The sequence below is a fragment of the Penaeus vannamei genome, chromosome 18, assembly GCF_042767895.1.
Source record: "Penaeus vannamei isolate JL-2024 chromosome 18, ASM4276789v1, whole genome shotgun sequence".
Lineage (NCBI taxonomy): Eukaryota > Metazoa > Arthropoda > Malacostraca > Decapoda > Penaeidae > Penaeus > Penaeus vannamei.
Window position 1 is genome coordinate 28875605 of NC_091566.1, and position 18640 is coordinate 28894244.

The 18640-nt window shown below is 34.5% G+C and overlaps 1 protein-coding gene across 1 annotated transcript; it reads left to right on the top strand.

Moving 5' to 3' along the window:
* The first annotated feature begins 257 nt into the window (after nucleotides 1–257).
* Spec2 (CDC42 small effector protein Spec2) lies at nucleotides 258–18379 on the top strand. The gene is made up of 4 exons (XM_027378394.2): nucleotides 258–505; nucleotides 8043–8246; nucleotides 9188–9388; nucleotides 14697–18379. Exons 2-3 carry the CDS (start codon nucleotides 8169–8171, stop codon nucleotides 9386–9388), a joined length of 279 nt encoding a protein of 92 aa, XP_027234195.1. The 5' UTR covers nucleotides 258–505; nucleotides 8043–8168; the 3' UTR covers nucleotides 14697–18379.
* The last annotated feature ends 261 nt before the right edge of the window (nucleotides 18380–18640 follow it).

Sequence of the window (18640 nt, forward strand, 5' to 3'; positions counted from 1 at the left end):
TTTTATGGAAAGAAAATTATTTGATACTTGAACGCATCGTAGAGGATACACCATTTGTTCGATTTCCTCGCGTTGACTTTCGTTTTATCCGCCTTCGAAGATACAACACGGTTATTACTTACTTACCACACTGATACTCATATAAAAGAAAGAAAACAAATAAAAATAATAGATAAAACATTCAAAAGTAATTCCATAATTCAAATATATTCTTAAAACACTCTTAGAACTGACACCTCACCGAACGCAACCTAAGCCAGGAGTCCGGACACCGACGTGAGTAACTGGAGACACAGAGGAGTTTGTCTGTCATTTTCGTCGATTTTTCTTGTTTATGGTGTAAGCAGTTGATGATTTCGTCCTCACAGTGAATGGGAAGAAGAGAGAGGAGAGGAATCCGTGAGAAAAGCGGGGGTTAAAGGTGAAAGAAGAGGGGAAGAGAGAACGAGAGAGAGATCATCATCAGCTGCCATCTGTCTGTCTGTCTGTCTGTCTGTCTTCTCAGGTAAGTGTCACAAAAAGCAATAACAAAAATACGGGAATAAACGAATAAACCGATCACTATGTCAGCAAGGAAAGTAATGGAGAACCAGTTTCTTTTTCAAGGAAGAAAATTAACTTGCAAATTTCGGGAATTCTTAGAGTGTCGTTCGTGTCAAGAAAAGGAGTTTCTTTTCGTTTCTTAATAAGAGTGTCGGGGAGGCTTCTCGCTTTATTTATTTATTTATCATCTTTTAGGCGATATTATATTTATCAAGTGACAACAATAGGTATCTTTGTGCATAAGGCAGGTTGATAGATGTTCTGAACACAGTAGAAAAAGGGTTATATCTGCATGTCTTTCTGTCTATTTATATACCAGGTCATCTATCTGTCAAAGAATCTATCTTTTTATCTACATTCTCACTGGGCATCATTGAAAACTGGGTATATGGAGAGAGATCTCCTTGGGAAAATATATTGACAGGGAAATTTAAGCATACCCCATAGTAAGCAGGTGGAATTAAGCCGATCGTAAAAGAGGAGAGAATCTATAATGGAGGGAAAGAGTTGACCCCATAGAACGGGGAAAATTGCGGGGAATGCTGCGATTCATGTTTTTGGGAACACCACTGCTTTGGAGAGGTTTAGTTTATGTAGGTCACGTTTGATATCGAAGCATCAACTGGTGTGTGTACCTTTATTTTTATAAGATTTGGTACTTTATTGTTGATTATTCAGTTTTATTACATGGGTGTGTAAGTGTCAAGGAGCTAATTGAAAATTAATGTGAGTTTTTCATAAGTTGTTGCCAGGACTGTGTATTCTGGCAAGAAAGGGCGTATACTATCTCCTTATTTAATGATAAATGCCAATGAGACCTATATTCTCTGTCTAGCCTAAATGTGAATGTTCGACTTTTGTTGTCCACTGCCTGAAGGTGGCCTCTGAGTCACTGTGGATACCCTCATTAATGTCTAATTGTGATATTATCCTTCATTTATACAAATTGATTTAGATGGCAGTGAGAATCATTTGGTACCTATTTTAAGATAGTATTGCTTATATTTCAATATATCAAATCTTAGTCATTGACTTTACTGTTTTTTTTTGTTTTTTTTTTCAAATAGTTTGAAAATCATTTAAATGAATAGAAACTTGAGGCTAATATTACTAAGAGTGATGTACAGAGATAGAGAGAAATGGACACATCCATATAATACAGTCATAAACAGCACAATTGCTGCAACCTTATATTTATTGTGAAATAATGAAACTCATTGCTGTATATAACCACCAAGAGACTGAGTCCAAAACACCTTTATGCAGCCAGACTTCTTAAAGTCTGTTTTCCAAAAGTTGGCTTGAAGTGCTAATAAAGGACTTGTCCCCCTGTCTAGGGAATAGATAGAAGGTAGAAAAGATTAGGGGTTTTAGGTTTGCAGGATACCTTGGTTTTGGAGGGTGTGTCGCTCTCGATAGCAAATACCAAACTACAGAAACTTCACCACAGATATACACTTTAGGTAATAGTGCCTTGAGAGCATGTACATATACTTTAGACTGTAGTTTTCTTTTGTGAATTTGGTTTGCACATACTTGTAGTTGGCGCCACAAGTGCTCAGCCATCCAAGGAACCCATTAGTAGGCCAAGTGACCAGTTTTTGGGAAAACTTTTTTTTTTTTAATGCTATTAACCTGTTTGAATGCTCATGTGTGGTATGAAGACTCCATGCCTCTTCTTTGCTATGCTGTTAGCTCTCATTATGTGTACACACTATTTGCTTTTTGGCCATTTTCCAAGGTCAGTATTTTTCATTTGGTATGCTGTATGAAGATTATAATAAACCTTTTGTTGAGCAGACTCTATATTACCTCTCCAGGTAGTTTACATCTCTCTGCAGTGACAGTGACACTAAGTATCATTGCATTATTTGTTATTTTTATTGATATTTTCATAATATTCAATTTTATGTAACATACCCTGTGCTACTGGTCACGTTGGGTCGGGACGAGTTCCTTCCCATGGAAATAATGTCCTCACAGGAACTGGCACTCTGCCAGGCATGGCTCACAGATGGTACATTTTACCCTTATTTACAGATGGAAAGGATATAAGAATCCCTTCCTGAATTCCCACTTAGTCTAATCTCCCTTCAAAAGCTTTGTGCACTCACAGAAAGATGTATCTATCGCCACATAACACATTTCTATCACCCCGGCTTTGCCCAGATTTTTTCCATAATGTTACATTCCCACCATCTTATTTATTCATTATTATTATTATTATTATTAGTAGTAGTAGTAGTAGTAGTAGTATTACTATTATTATTTTTATTTTTATTTTCATTTTATTTTTTTATTATTATTTTTTTTTGTGTGTGTGTGTCATTTTACAGTATTTGATAATATTTTCTGTCATCAATGTCCCAGGGGAATTATCTCAATAAATGGCAAATTTGTACATTTGCTGGTTTGTGAAAACACCAACGAGTTATTATGGATATTATTATTATTATTATTGATACTGTGATTACTATAATGTCATTAATACTAATAACCACAAAATTGGAGGAATCTTTCCAAAAATCAAGGAAAAAGGTAAACAGGTGAGATGAGTAAGACTAGGAATTGATTCCTTGGTGGTTAAACACTTACATAGTACTCTTTGTATAAAGACAGTAAGTAATAATAATGATGATAATAGTAATAGTAATAGTGATAGTAATCTGTAATGATAATAATAATAATGATAATAATTATAGTGATAATAATAATAAAATTAATAATAAGAGTGATGGCAGTAATAGTAATAATAATAATGATATTGATAAAAAACTATAGGCATGGCATGCATATTTGCCAGCCCAGTATCAGTGGGTTAAAGCCAGCATCCCTTTGAAGCATTTTATTTGGTAATTATGGTCTCAGACTTACGTTTACTAGTATAGGCAAGGTGAACCGTAGATGGGAATGATCAGATGAATATTGATATTTTTCTGCTGTGGTATAGCTTTTGCATATTGAAAGTAAATCTAGATAAACTTAGTGAGAGATGTGGTCAACCAATAATCATTAATGAAGGTCCCAGTTTTGATTTACTTTTTTTAATTATTATTAGATTAGGAGAATGGTGTTCAGTATACATGAGTTAGAATTAACTTATCTATTGATTCCTGTTTTGTATATGCATCCATAATTGTATTTAAAACATTTATATTGGATGCCTGATGGTGATATCGTTTTTTGTGTAAATTCTGATTAGGAGCACTCTATTGATAATTTTTTCAGAGAATTAACGATTTTGATGAAGTGTTGGGTTGTGCCATTCAGAATTTTATCATCATTATAGTTTCTCAGAATCAATCATATTAAAAACTATATCCTAAAAGTTTCAGCCCCAGTTTTATGGAAAAAGCTATTATTATTATTATTATTATTATTTCCTTAATTTTCATGCAAGTTAATCTGTTAGCTTGAGTTAGAGGATTATTTTACCTTATTTACTGTTGAAATCATTAATCTTGATAGAACTTTTAGGAAGCGGGTAGTAGAAATTTGAAGACTAGAAAAAATACGGCAATGAAATTGTGAATTATTGTAACTGCTTCACTTCATATGAGTGCACCTGATCTTTCGATAATTGATTTCCATGTTCACATCTTTCTGCTGTGTCCTGACAAGTTTGTTTTTGGTTTTGCATGTTAACTTACCCTTCTAGTTTTATTGTTACTACATACCAGTCAACATAAAAGATGAACTTCTTTGATTGGAAAATATATGAATGGCATCAAGTGCATAAGAAAGAAAACAGAATTCTTAAGTGAATGAATATCTCCATGAACTAGCATGTATCAGGCTGGCTGTTTCGGGCAGTGAGAAAGAGTGGATTTCTTTAATGATGATGTGCAGATGCCAAAGTAGACAGCTATTATGTTTTAAAGAATGATAACTTCTAAAAATAATGACAATTAATTAACAAACTATCCAATAAGAGCAGTAGTTTACAATGAAGGTCAGGGAGGCGAGGTACCTTGAGGGGCCTCCTAGGTTTGAGCAAAAAAAAATGTGTGACAAAATAAAAACATTTCCTTCAATGAATGCGAACAAATTATTATTTTCACCTGTACAAAAACCTTTATGATTAAAGAGTATGAATAGGCATCCTATGGAGAGGCCATAGAGGGACAGTAATAACTCCCCCCCCCCCCCTCCCCCCAGCTGTGCTACTTGGGGAAAAATAAATAGAAGGAAAAAAACAAAAACAAAACAAGGGAGAAGCATTATCACTTTTCAGGGATCACATGAGGTGAATGGTTGAATAACTGTATATCACAGAGATATCAAAGCAAAAGTGGTAAAATCTGTTTTGTCATCATACTGCACCTCCGAGAATCCTTGTAATTATCACTTTTCTAGACCTTCCAGGATGTGATTCACATACAATTTTTGCCTTGTCATCCCATATTAATTTAACAGAATTTTGGAGAAACTATTTTTGTTGGTGATGTCAAGAACTTTTTCACACTTTTTGTTGTTACTTATTTTATTTTTGTCTGGAAATCAGTTATGAAGCTTATTACTGTTTGGTTTGAGATAACTAAGTGTTTTATTAAAATATTTGATTATATTAGAGAGTAGTTTACGACTTTTAGAAGTGCATATGATTGTCAAAAAGGGACATAGATGGTGAATTAGACATGTTGCAAATGTACAGGCTTTGTTGCGAATATCCCCCCCCCCCCCTCCATCCTTTTCCTTTTTTCTTTTAACATGAACGGAGAAATGAGAAAATGTTGTGTGTGTTTTTTGGATACAATTAGATTTTTATATTTCATATTTATTTGCATGATTTAGTTAAGGATGTAATATTTTTCTACCTGTTTTTTCTTTCTTTCTTTTGTAACACCTTTAGAAGATCTAACTGGATTGTGATCATGTTTTTTCTTTCAAAGGATTCCGTATATATATATTTTTTTCTTAGAGTATTAGATATATTTGTATTTTTATGAATCAGTTGCATGACAGCTTCCATATATGTAGAAATTACTCCTATAAGTTAATATATGACTTACTTTTACTTTAAAAAGTGGAGTAACATTTTTGGAAGATTTTCTTTAATAAAATTAATTTCCTTGGAGCAGTAGAAAAGAAAAAAAATGATTGCCTTCATTTACAAATAACGATTTTTACATGTTTTTTTCCCCAGAAATATCCCTGGATCATATGAAATTCAATATTTTAATAATACATGTAGATCAATAAATAAGCAAAGATAGCATGGAGGTTTGCATATAATATTACCAAGAATAACTTTTAAGGAGGACTGTTGCAAAAATCCAGGAAGCCATTATTGCTTTGATACTGTTGAGATATTGATTCGATGCAATTTCATGGTTATTATTGTGAATGATTTGCATTAGTGAAAAATTTGAAGTATATGTTTCCTAAAAATATGAAAGGAATACAAGGAAGAGACGGGGAAAAATTGATTCATGATATGTAAAACATAAGTACTGGATTCAATTTCTACCATGTTCTTTGAATTCATTTGGTCTTTCTCTGCTGATAATTATTTTAAACTCTCAAATTCGGAGTAGAGCTAAGACTTTATCTGTGGATATGTTCAAGAATTCAGGTATTTTACTGCTCAAAGTATGAAGGATATATCTCTCAATTTTTACCAGATTAATTCTAAGAAATTGCCTTTGAAAGTGCCTGTTATGTTCTGTGATCATGATTGAGTCTTGTATGCATGAAATTTAATAGCTCACGTAATTTGGTATTTAAATTCTCAACAGCTTCAATTTGTAACAACAAAGTGCTGAGGCTTGTAATAAACAGTTGATGTATGATACCCTCTTTAGCGTGTTAAAGTTTCGTATTAGAAGCCTTTCCTTTGATCCGTGATTGATGTGATGGGTCTTTTATGTTTTCTTATTTTAGCTCTACTAATTATCCTGTCAGATGGCAGTATTACTTTGTGCATGTTCGTTCTGAGTAACTTTGCCTTGTGTGATTTATTGCATGTTTAACCCAATGCAGCCGGAAAAATGTTGTGTTCACTTTAGTTTTGTTTTGTTAAATGTTTCTGCACATAGACAGCTCTGACAGTGCTTAGCCACAAAGGAGTCAATTAGTAGATCTTGTGACCTCACCTTTCTTTGAAATAGTGGGAAAATGTTTTTTTCAATAATGGTATCAGTATTGATACTGTTATTTTTGTTATTATTATAGATACTATATTGTATTAAATACTAGAAAATATTATAAAAAATCAAGAAAAAGTATAAACAGGTGAGACAGTTACTTCTTGTAACTGGCTCATTGGTGACCTAGTACTTGTGGAGGCATCTATATGTAAAAACAGTTACTGAATTAAATACACAGTGGGCCATGAATGTACGCACATGCCCTCCCTGTTGGCATTTGGGTAAGAAATAGGTATGCCTGAAAAATATTGCATGTATTCAGCAAAACTACTTAAACTATATTTGATGGTTTATTTTTCCTTATATTACAGATCACATACAGACATATTTGTACCATCCATCAGTATTATAGGTGAATTCATTATAGAAGTTTGAAAATTAAACTGGACTCACATTAATGGTAGAGTTGAATGTAAAGTCCTTACAGTCACATCCAAGAAGCAATGCATAAGGTTACGTTGCTCATGGGAAAGGACTGAAAGTTGGCAATATTTAACTGCATCCTGTCTTTTATGGAATTATTTGCGAGCTCACATTCCTCTGCTGCAATCTGACAAGTATGCACTGGTGTGTTTAGAAATTCTTTGCTTACTCTTATTGTATTCTTGGCATGCAACTTGGTGTTTATATAGGAGTGTTTTTAATTTTTTCTTTGTTGTTTATATTATTTGCATTCCTGGTCACTTTTGATACAGCAGGTTATAACTGTAAAATGAAAACTAAATTGTTATATATACACTAAAGAAAAAGAAGAAGAAGAAAAAAATAATGTTGGGTTATAATTTCATCAGCATCATTTTTCATCATACTTTATTCAGCAAACTGGTACATGGTTACTGCAATTGCTGATGGTACTATACATTTGGCATAGGAATCTTTGTTTTATAAGGAACATGATATGCTGAGCATATCAGCATCATGTACATGGAGCTAGACCAGAATTAGTGATAATGGTCTTAACCCTTTCACCATTATGATAGTTTTTTAAGAGTTTGTTTTTCTTAAATAGCTCAGCTGTTTATTTGAGAGAGCCATTATTTTATCTGAGGATATTAAGATAAACCCAAACTATTGGTGGAATTGAAGTGACTGCTTGATAAGATTTTAAAAAATATTTTATAACATTGTTGCAGTAGATAAAGGTACAGCATATCAGTATTTCTCTTTATTATTAAGTTTTGAAATCCTGTTGTGAACATACACAATGTAAATTGAACATTTCAGAAGAAATCCAGCTTTTATGTAGCCACTTGCATCAAAGAATATGTGTTTTGAATAATTTTTTATTTTTCTACTGTTATTACTTCTTAAATGATGCCTAAACCTAATGATAACCAAATGCCCTGACAGAACATGAAGGACAACTGACTCCACCGCCTGGAAGGGTCTCGGAAGCCACCAGTCCGTCCCAGCCACCTGTCAGTCTTAGTGCCAACGCTTTGGGTCGCCTCCCTCCATTCGAGGAGCCCACCCCCAATGCCTATCTACTCGTCTACAATGGCCGGCGATGTGTGGGGCCAGTGGTTTGCTTGCTGCATCACGCAACAGCCACAGGTAAATAGAGCACTGGCCACTAGGTATAATTTGGAAATTAGTGTTTGATTATCATTGAAGTTTAGGCTGATTTCCTCAAATTGTCCATCAGAAGATTTCTTTACATAACTTGTGTTAAGGTTGTAGCTCTGGTTTATCTAACCAAACAATTCTAATTCAAAATTGAGTTGCCAAGATATTAGATGTGTCATTAATATTGAATGTGTTGGTTTCATAAAGTAGTAGTATTCTTTATGAATTTCATCGCTTTCCTATTCTGAAATTCTAGATAGCCATTCAGTGCTTTGCCAACCAATCAATATATAGTATTGTAAAGATATGGGTCATCTTAGGTGGCAGGGACAAATTTTGGGTCACTTCAAAGAGGTTAAGAACCTGTGTTCTAGATATTTGATGGCAATAACTAAATAATTTACAATGAAGGGGAGGGTTAAAATGTTCATATATAAAAAGTATATATACACATCAACATTTATGCCCTCAGCCCATAGGTTGGTAAGATTAATCCAGAATTTATCTACCCATTTTTTTTTTCTTTACTTTTCTATGGAAGAAATGTGCTTTTATTGCAGTGTAATGTGAATTAGGTTGTGCTGCTCAATAAATTAGTTATTTTAGAGCTTAAGAAATTATGCCTTTCTAATTCAGCTGGATATCATTCAAAGGAATAATAGTTGCAGTGTTTGGTATCATTGCTATTTTTCATAATTTCATAATTTGTTAATAAATTGAGCTTTGCTTCATTCTGAGATGCTTTCTTATGATTGATGTACCCATGATGTATTGAGGTCATGTCTGATTTCATGATTTGTATTGTGTCATTTAAACATATATAATATAGAAAGAATTAAATGATAAAATGGGATTGATAATCCAGAGGTTGATAATGCATGGGTAATAAGTATTACTTGTAGACTTATACCATACATTATTTATTCCAGCGTCGACGTCGACGCATTGATCGTACCATGATTGGGGAGCCAATGAATTTTGTGCACACTGGCCACATTGGCTCAGGTGACGTGCAAATGGGGAACAACCAGCTGGTGCAATTGCAGACGCAAATGAAGAGCAAAGGAGGCTATGAACAAGCCCTGCCGCACAATCATATGTTGACGGTTGTGCCAGTGCAGAGATCATAGGTGTGTGTTTATACATCATTTGGTTGGGCTGTAAAGTTTGGTAGTTTTGTTATTATAGAATTACTTTAGTTTTTTGCTGGATGCTTTTTACTGTATCTCTTTTTCAGCAGTTTAGTTTATTTAATAATGTTTTAGAAATGTTGTTCTGCATTTATTGCCTCAGATCTTGAATTGAAAGTAATATTTTGGATTATTTGAGACATTTGGATGATATGGTAATGCTGCATAACAGTGTGGTCCTCTCAGCTGTAATGAATTGTTCTCATTTTTGTGGCATCTTGTAAGTACCACTAATGGAGAAACGGTAGAGAAAGGTGACTTTTTAGCTCATTGTGGGATGAATTGATAACTTTTTTGATGGGTTGATTATTTAGTTTCAACTTCCTTTTTTTTCCCTTTTGTAGCTTCATGTTATATTTAGCAGTGCAGCTTTTCTTTCATATATACAGAGAAGTTGAATAACTAACATCTTTATACTTCAATTTCTGATGGCAAATGAATAATAGAAAATAAGCTTAGCAGAACAGACAAATATACGAAAAAGAAACATAAATAACACTGTTTGTGCTTATGTGCAAGAAAACTATCTTGCACATAAGTACACAGATGAAACCATAAAAGGTGGGAAAGTCCCTAGGAAACAGCAACTGTATTTGCCTGTGTGATGCATTTCTATTACATCCTGGTCTGGCATTCCGTGTCAGGTACAAGAGGATGCTGAATCATCATGGGTGATGCAGCTTGGGGCACATGCTACTGAGTCATGAGGGTGATGATGACATGTATATGATAGGGATTCTTGAGAAGGGAACAGTGGAGTCACAGTGAAGAAGGTGGACCGAAACAGTTCAGGTTTCCTCAAATTCTATAGAATATTGTCATCCTAAGCCTCATAGATATAGCTGTTATCTTATATTGCCTCTGTAGTTTTTATTAGTGTTGGTAGTAGTAGTAGTAGTAGTGTAGTCGTATTAGTAGAGTATAGTAGTATTAGTATAGGAGTATAGTAGTAGTAGTAGTAGTAGTAGTATTTGTTGGTGTTGTTGTTATTGTTGTTATTATTATTTTTGAATTATTTTTATTAATATTATTATTATTATTATTATCATTATCATCGTTATCATTACTTTTTTTATTGTTATTATAATTATTATAATTATAATAATGATAATAATAATAATGATAATGATAATAATAATAATAATAATAATAGTAATAATAATAAAGTATTAGTATTAGTAGTAGCAGTAGTACTATTATTTTTATTATTAGTGGTAATAGTAGTAGTACTATTATTATCATCATCAACCTCATCATCATCATTTTTTTTTCTTTTTATTGTTATAATTTATTAATGTTACTATTATTATTACTGTTATTATGATGATGACAATACATTCAGAGAATTTGTATTCTATACTTAGTATATGCATTCACTTGCCAGAAGAGGCACCATGAAATGCATTTGTATATGTAGCTCGAATCTGCCGTCATGAGTGAAGGCTAGGGTGAGGGAAAAGATTTGCTATGAGTGCACGAATGTCGAGTGTAAGATGCGTAAGCCGTGACTGGAAGAGCACAGGTTACAGAACGTATGCCATTTCCATGCTCCACATCGTTTTCCTGGCTGCTAAGACAAGTGGTGTAGGTTGTATTACAGAAAATTAAAAGTTACAAAAAAACAAGATGTAGGACACAAATAACCTAATGGTACTTTTTTTTTTTTCTTGCTCTGAGTTATTTACATAGTGAGATGATATGGAGTCCGTGCAAGGAAATTTACCCTCTGGATAAAACAAATCAAAAGACAAATATTGACTTTGAGAAATGGGAAATAAGCTAAAAAAATAAAAAAATTTAAAATAAATAAAAATGATAATAATAATAATTTACCTAAAGGAGAGGCACAGTCTCTCGTCACTGCTTATGAGTGTTCATGCATGCCTGTCCTATGTGTTGCACGGCTGGGATATTGGCTACTTACGTAACCTGTGTGTATTTTCTCAACTGTGATTTTCGTGATGCAACTGTATCCAACGGGTTGATACAATAGCGGGTCAATAGAATAATCAAATGAAAATTGCCCTCTTTCAATACTTTAGACAGAAGTAGGGAAAAATGTAAATACACAATAGTTGTTTACACATATTTTAGATGTATTGTGAGACAGCCTTTTTTGCTATGCATCAGGAGTGTGCGATGGTTTGTGATGGAATGTAATCATTGAGAATAGCTTAAGACAAACTCACTCCCAAGCCCATTGATATCACTGAGGGGCATAAGAGGGGGGTTAAGGCACAATGTTGGGGATCATCCCACAGCTCTCGGATCAACCAATTTTGCTTTGTCTCTTCTCCTGCTTTCCTTTTATTACTTTTCTCCAATCCCTTCCGTCCAGTTCTGCTAAAAGGGTAAAAGATTTGCTTTGTGTCAGCCTTGAATGGCCTCGGGGAGCCATGGGTACAGTATTCCTTTGGTTGATCATATACCCCTCATGGGGATCCTAAGTGGTAAACTGTTTCTTTTCCCGACATATTTCATGCTCTCCATGGCCAATAATAAATATTCTGTGCACTTATCAGGGGCATTAAGATTTGCCCCTTGATCAGCTAGTCAGTGTGAATTGACTTTTCAGGTTTCCCAATCCTGGCCTTTGATTATTTCACTGACCACTGCTACTACTACCAACGTCTCAGTGCTTGCTGTTAACTTGATCCATTTCAAATACATCCCTTCTTGTCTCCCATCCTCCATTCTATCTCCTTCTCTTGCACATTCTTCTCCATTTTCTACTCTCTCTCCCCTTATTACTACTCTTCATTCTTATTGTCCTCCTCCACACAATACTACTCCACTCTACACCACTCTTGCTTCTGCCTGCCCTTCTTCTCACTTAACCAGTTGCATCAGGTAATCTAAATGTTCCACCCTGTCTTCTACCACATTCTCTCCTACACCTACCTCTTCCTATATTCCTTGGACAACTGTCTTCTCTTCTCCTCATAAGAAAACCTTTGTTTCTTTGATCCCTCCAGAAACTCTTGAGGACATCCAAAACTTCCTAAACATGCTCTTCTCTCTCATCCACTCTCCAAACTCTCTACTACCATTCTCTTTACTTGCAAAGTGTTTGCCATTATCCATCCTCCTCCTCCTCATGTTCCCCCTATCTTTCTCCCTACCACTCTCTCCCACCACACTCCATCCTCCCCTTCTCCATGTGTACCATCCCCTGGATGCTTATGAGACTCCCTTTTCCCACAACAGTGTCCTCCTGATCCTTCCCCTCCTGAAGTTCTTTCATGTTACTTCATCTACTTCCCCTGTTCCCTGATCCATCCTGGGCGGAGGATCCATTCCAAATCATCTACCCAGACCATTACTCAATCTTCAGAATACACCCCTTTCTCTCTCCCATCATTCTCTACTCCATCTCCTGCACAGTCTTCATTTTCTACCCCTTCCTCCCCTATTACTACTTTTCACCCTTATTGTGCTCCTCCTAGCAGTACTATCTCATTCCACACCACTCTTTCTGTCCTCATTCTTCTACTACTTCCACCTCTATAAACCTTTTGGGTATTCTTTTTAGCCCAGCCAAGTGGGATTAGTTCTTTGTGATTCCCCCTACAGCCTCTTACTCTGACAATACCCTCCTCTTCCAATAATGTCTCCAAAAACAAGTACGCAAAGTTTCCTTCTTCAGCTGTTCTAATTGCTCACACCTACTGACAGTTCTATCCGAAGTTCATGTATTATCCACCCTGACTGAACTCACTGACAAACTTATTCCCTGCAAGTGTTACTCCTCAATACTTTTTACTGTATCTGTTTCCATCTCCCTTGCTTGATTGCCCTGTATACAACAAAGATTCATCAGATTGTGAAATTGACGCGCTTGCCTGCCTCATTGACTATGATGCAGTATCATAGTGCTACACTATTCCCCCCAGAGGCCATTGTAAGGCCTATACCAGTATGCCAAGATTAGCTTCTGTAAGGATGATCTCCCTCATGAAGTTTATATTAGTGTACTGTCTCATTTCTTGTTTATTTACTTGATGGTTGTGATTTGAGAATTTAGTGACTGATTTGTGAAGCAAGATTTTTTTTTACATGGCTTTTATTTTGAATAGGACACCTAGTGGTGAGACCTCAGTTGTATTGACAATTTATACATTTGCAGGCTTATATTGTTTAACAAAGAATTTGTTGGATGTTCAATCCCCCTAAAACCGCATTCCATCCAGATTGTTTGTCCGCCACAGTTGCAAAAGAGTCATAATATTTCTAGTTTCACTATGACAAATATTTACAGTGTTCAATTTTATCCAGCATAAACTGTATATATATTTCATTGCCACATCTCAATTATGAATTTCAGCAGTGTGGATGAAAGAAATTTCACAGAAATCTCTTGCATATGAAGAGAAGTGGGTATATTTTGTCCCTTAACCCCCTAGCGACAGTATATTTATAGGCCAAAAATAATATTTTCGGGGTGGCTTCAAATTTGGTGTGCATGCGAGTCCGGCAACCTGCTCGCGCTCTGGCCACCATGGGCAGCAAAATCAGAGCGCGAGCTTTGATCTGGCGAAGCACCAGCGGGACACCCGGAAATGTTTACTTTTCCAGGTGTCTCATATGTGGGACACCTGTCGTAAGTGAGTTAATATGTAAATAAAGCATACATATAATTATTATTATATTGTGTAAAATATAAAAGTGTATTTATATGTATTCATGAATATCTTGATGCATTGTTAGGAGGTAACTGTAATACATAATAGTATGCAGTGTGATTAACTCAGGCAAAGGGGTATTGGGGGTGCTAGGATGGGTACAGCTAAAGTGATTGGGCCAAGCAGTACCAAATATGTTGCTGATCAGTAGATGTATATTATTCAAGTGAAAGAGTTGCTGGAAAAAATTCTGCCAGATTTGGACAGGATTTCTAAGATTCTGATGAGTGGGAATATTGCCATAACCATAAGAAATAGAACTTTAGGAGTTGAAAACATCCAAAGTTTTGTGGGTTCATGCACTGTCCACTTAGGTTTTGATTTCCTTCCCAAATAATGTAATGAATAAGGTTAAAAGATAAGCTTATTAATGAGCTCCAAGTGCTTGTGGAGCTTTTTGTATGTAAACAAAAATAATAAAGTACACCATAGTGTATGTCCGGCATCATTATATAATTATTTGTTTCTAAAACATATCCACTTTTAAGAGAGAGAAGTATGAGTATATGTTTCTAAATGATTGTTATATAATCATAATTAATATTTGTAATTTGCCTCCCCCACAGAGAATGTACACCTAGAGGATGCATTTGCCGGGTTCTTCCAAGCTATCCTGATACCATCTCGTACTCCATGCTGGTGTCTGCCAATTCAGTGCTGGAGTGGTTATTTTAAGTGTTAAGCAGAGGGTGGAAGACACAGATCTTGCCATATAGGAGGTCTTAGTATGTGCTACGTCTCATGTCCATGGTGCTCCTTTTATTCAGGTCTTTACCTTTCTCCAGGTGTCAGTGTCATGCGTATGATGATGAGTATGTACCAGAGTGGTAGGACCTGTTGGTAACCAATACTTCCAACTGCATTTACTACAGTTTTGAGTGTAAGGCTTCTGATGATGGCACTGCATTTTTTATAACCTTGTAGATTGTCAATTTTGTAAACAGTGCATTTATTTCCTGTTAAAAGTCCTTTCATAGAACCTCATGCTCAAATTTTTGGATGAATATATTAAATGTCAAGAGATGTGATGTTGAGTGTTGTTAGGAGAGAACACGTCAGTAGAGGTACAAAAACTGTTATTTAATAAATTGTGGTCCATTGTAAATGGACTGTATGCACAATCCCTATCTGCACAAGTGAAAAACTTAGAATTTTAAAATTTTCTTTTAGGATATCATTTTTAAAATCTCTCTATTCCCCATTCCTGTACATGCAGTGAGACCTTCTAGAAAATCATGGCACAAGATTTTACCGAAATTTAATTTTAGTGCTCGTTAGATTCTCATACCATAAATTGATTTAAGACGTTCATTATTTCTGCTGCATCGTTTAAAACCCTACTTTGCTAATGTCTTTCTTTGGAGTCTGTCATATGTTATGTAACTCCACCTACTTTAGTCTTCTGTGGGCAATTACATTGGTTTTTTATATAAAGCTTTGGGGCTTCACATTAAGGAGATGGTATTATTTAGTTGCTAAGGGAGGGCACTGTTTAATGATATTTTTTGTACAAATAGTGAATGAATGTGAGAATGCAAGTAGCATTCATTTAATTTTTTTTTTTTTTCAATTTCTTTTTATTTTTATTTTTTTCTCTCTCAAAAGGAAAGTACTGTATTTGTTCACATTTGACTTTGCGGTGCATTTAACACCAAGATCTTGAAACTCTTAAGTAAGGGTGCGGGAGGCTTGTCTTTTGTGCTCTCTTGTTTTCAATATATATATTTTTAGAGCGAATCTGCTGTTTCTGAACTTATAGTGCAAGCTGAGAGATCTGTCGTATGTATTATAAAATTCTAACCCCATATTTTAATGGCAAGATGAATGTTTAACATAGAAGGAAGGCAAAGAACTATTGCCATATATTTCTACAATGGAGAAATGAAAGAAAATGGTGATAATATAGGAAATATGCCAAATATGTATAGATTTTACACGCAATATTTTGATAAGGGACAAGTCCGATGAAAGATTAATTAATTTTTGTCATTTTGTATTCCGTATTTGTTTGTGGTGCTCCCGTGTCTTTCCGTACTGATATTTCCTGAATCTCATCCCCTCCAGCATTGCAGTTTTAAGGCTGTACAAAGCGATTTAAGAAGAAGAAAAAATATGACTGGGTCGGCTGTGTTACGCCCTGAATCGTGGAGATCTGTTAATTCTTTAATTTAATAATTTACGCATTATTATTGGTGATGTATTTAATTTGATTAATTGCATTTTGTAGTTATTTTGATTACCATCATTATTGTTATTATTATTATACTAGTACTGTTGATATTTTAATGTCATTGCTGTTATTTTATTATCATTTTCTTTATTGATATTATGATCTATATTATTATTATTATTATGTGATTATGATTATCATTATTAATATTGGCCTTATGACTTATTATATTTTGGTCACTTCGGGACTGGCACTAAGAGAATATCATAGGTGCAAATCTCTCAGGTAGTTGATTTCTAATAAAAAAGAGTTTTTGATAGGAGGTGCCATGAATCTTAAACCAGTCCCAGATCTTGTTTCACTTCTATTTTTGGTTATGATCATTATTTATATTATTTTTGTTATTCCTTATACAGCGTAATAGGCAGGTTAGAAGTATGGTTTACAGTTTCTACTAAGCATTCCAAACTGCCTGTAGTTAATGTTATTACGATCATATTTTTTGCAGTAATTTTTTTTATGTCAGCCAATTTTTAATTTTCTTTCCTTTTTATACATGCATAAAACATCTGTAATGACAACAAATCCTGTGTAAATACTTCAATACCTGTGGAACCAAACCTTAAAGCCCGAAGAGATTCCCCCACCCCCCATGACCCCCTCCGTCACTGTCATGACCTTGTAGCCTTAACCTGTGCCTTGTGTGACCCAGTTCTATGTGATCAGTGTACTCAAGCCTCAACCGGGGACCAGGAGAGTGTGCCCCAACATTTTCCAGTTTTTAATAACCTTTTTTTTTCCCCCACACATACCTTTTTACATACAAGTAACTTTTTTTTTTTAAGGGAAACAAACTGGAGATCTGTTTTTCTCTATTCTTTTTCCTTCTTTATCGCTTTATCCATGAAGTAAAAACAAAAACTCAAAACAGTAACCAAAACAATAAAAACCTTTGTACATTGATTTTCTCTCTATTCATTTTTTTTTTCTTTTTACAGTGTAAGTATTGTGTACTTTCACACACCATAGCACTGATTGCATCATGACATTCTCATACTTCTGTGACTCCCATTGGTAGACCCAATTCAGTTACCCATGAACTCGGTAGGGAGAATTCAAAACTAACACAATTCACAGTCCATAGTCTGTGACAATATGAATGTCCCTAGAGATATCTATTCGTTTTTTAATGATGACCAGTGTCTTATTTAATTAGGCTTTTTATGTCCCATGTTGAAATAAAGAAATATATATTTAACAGATGTTCATGTTGTAGGTAGTATGTTAAGCAGTTACTGTTTCATGTTTGTTCATAGAACCTTGTTTTGTGAAATTCAATCCCAAAAACTATAAGAATTTTAATGTATTTGTAGTCAAGTATTTATCTACCCTATTGTGAATGGTACTCCCATTAGACGTTAAATAAATAGTAAGTATTGAAAATTCTATCCAAATTGGATTGATTTTATTGAGTCCTTAAAAGGATTTTTCTTTTAGTAAATTAGAGCTATTGCAAGTATGAAACAAAGGTACTTAAAATATTGTTCATTTCTTTATTCAGGTTAGATCAATAGAAGTCTCATTTCATATTTTGTTACGGTTGAGCTGGTTATTTATGCAGTTAGGTTTAGAAAAAAAAAAGTTTATATAAGCTGGTATTAACTTGCATAGCTTCTCGCCACAGAAAAGGAATGTGATTTTAGATATTCAGTGATCTTTATTTTTATCCGATTTTGTAATTGCATTAACACAAATGTTACACTAGAAGACCATATAAATATATATTTTAACTACTACTACCACTTCTACTCATGTTGGTATCAGACTAGAGAATTAAGTTTGATCCATGACACGGTATATTTGAGGAGTGCATAGTTACAAGCGAAGAATGAATTGGGGTTTTCAGTGATGACAATGAATGAAGCTCATAGTGTTATTTTTATTTTTATCAACGCTTATGTTTTTCATTCAGCTCCATATTTTTGGAATCTGCCACATATTGCCATTATTTTAACTCTTAGGGATTTCACTGTTCATATTTATGTAAAGCAAAGATTACTTAATAAAATGCTGAAATTATCAGTTTTTCTCTATTAGCCTCTTTTTCTATTTTGTACTGTGTATGTGTGAGTTCATGAGAATGGGTGAGTGAGTAAGGATTTAGTTGAGTGAACTTATATTCAATGATAACCATCGATGTCCATCAGTTTATACAAATGTGAACACCACACAATATTCAAAAGGCATTGTGTTATGTGCACAGAATATTGTTGGTGACTTTTTGGGATGTTACCTAGTCTTTTATCTCCATGACGTAAACTTGCTTTGTTATAGAGGCAT

Bases quoted from the DNA above. Each gene is read 5' to 3' on its own strand.
- Spec2 (XM_027378394.2), top strand. From the start codon at position 8,169: ATGCCTATCTACTCGTCTACAATGGCCGGCGATGTGTGGGGCCAGTGG. The intron at 8,247-9,187 runs GTAAATAGAGCA...TATTTATTCCAG, and splicing joins GCATCACGCAACAGCCACAG to CGTCGACGTCGACGCATTGA.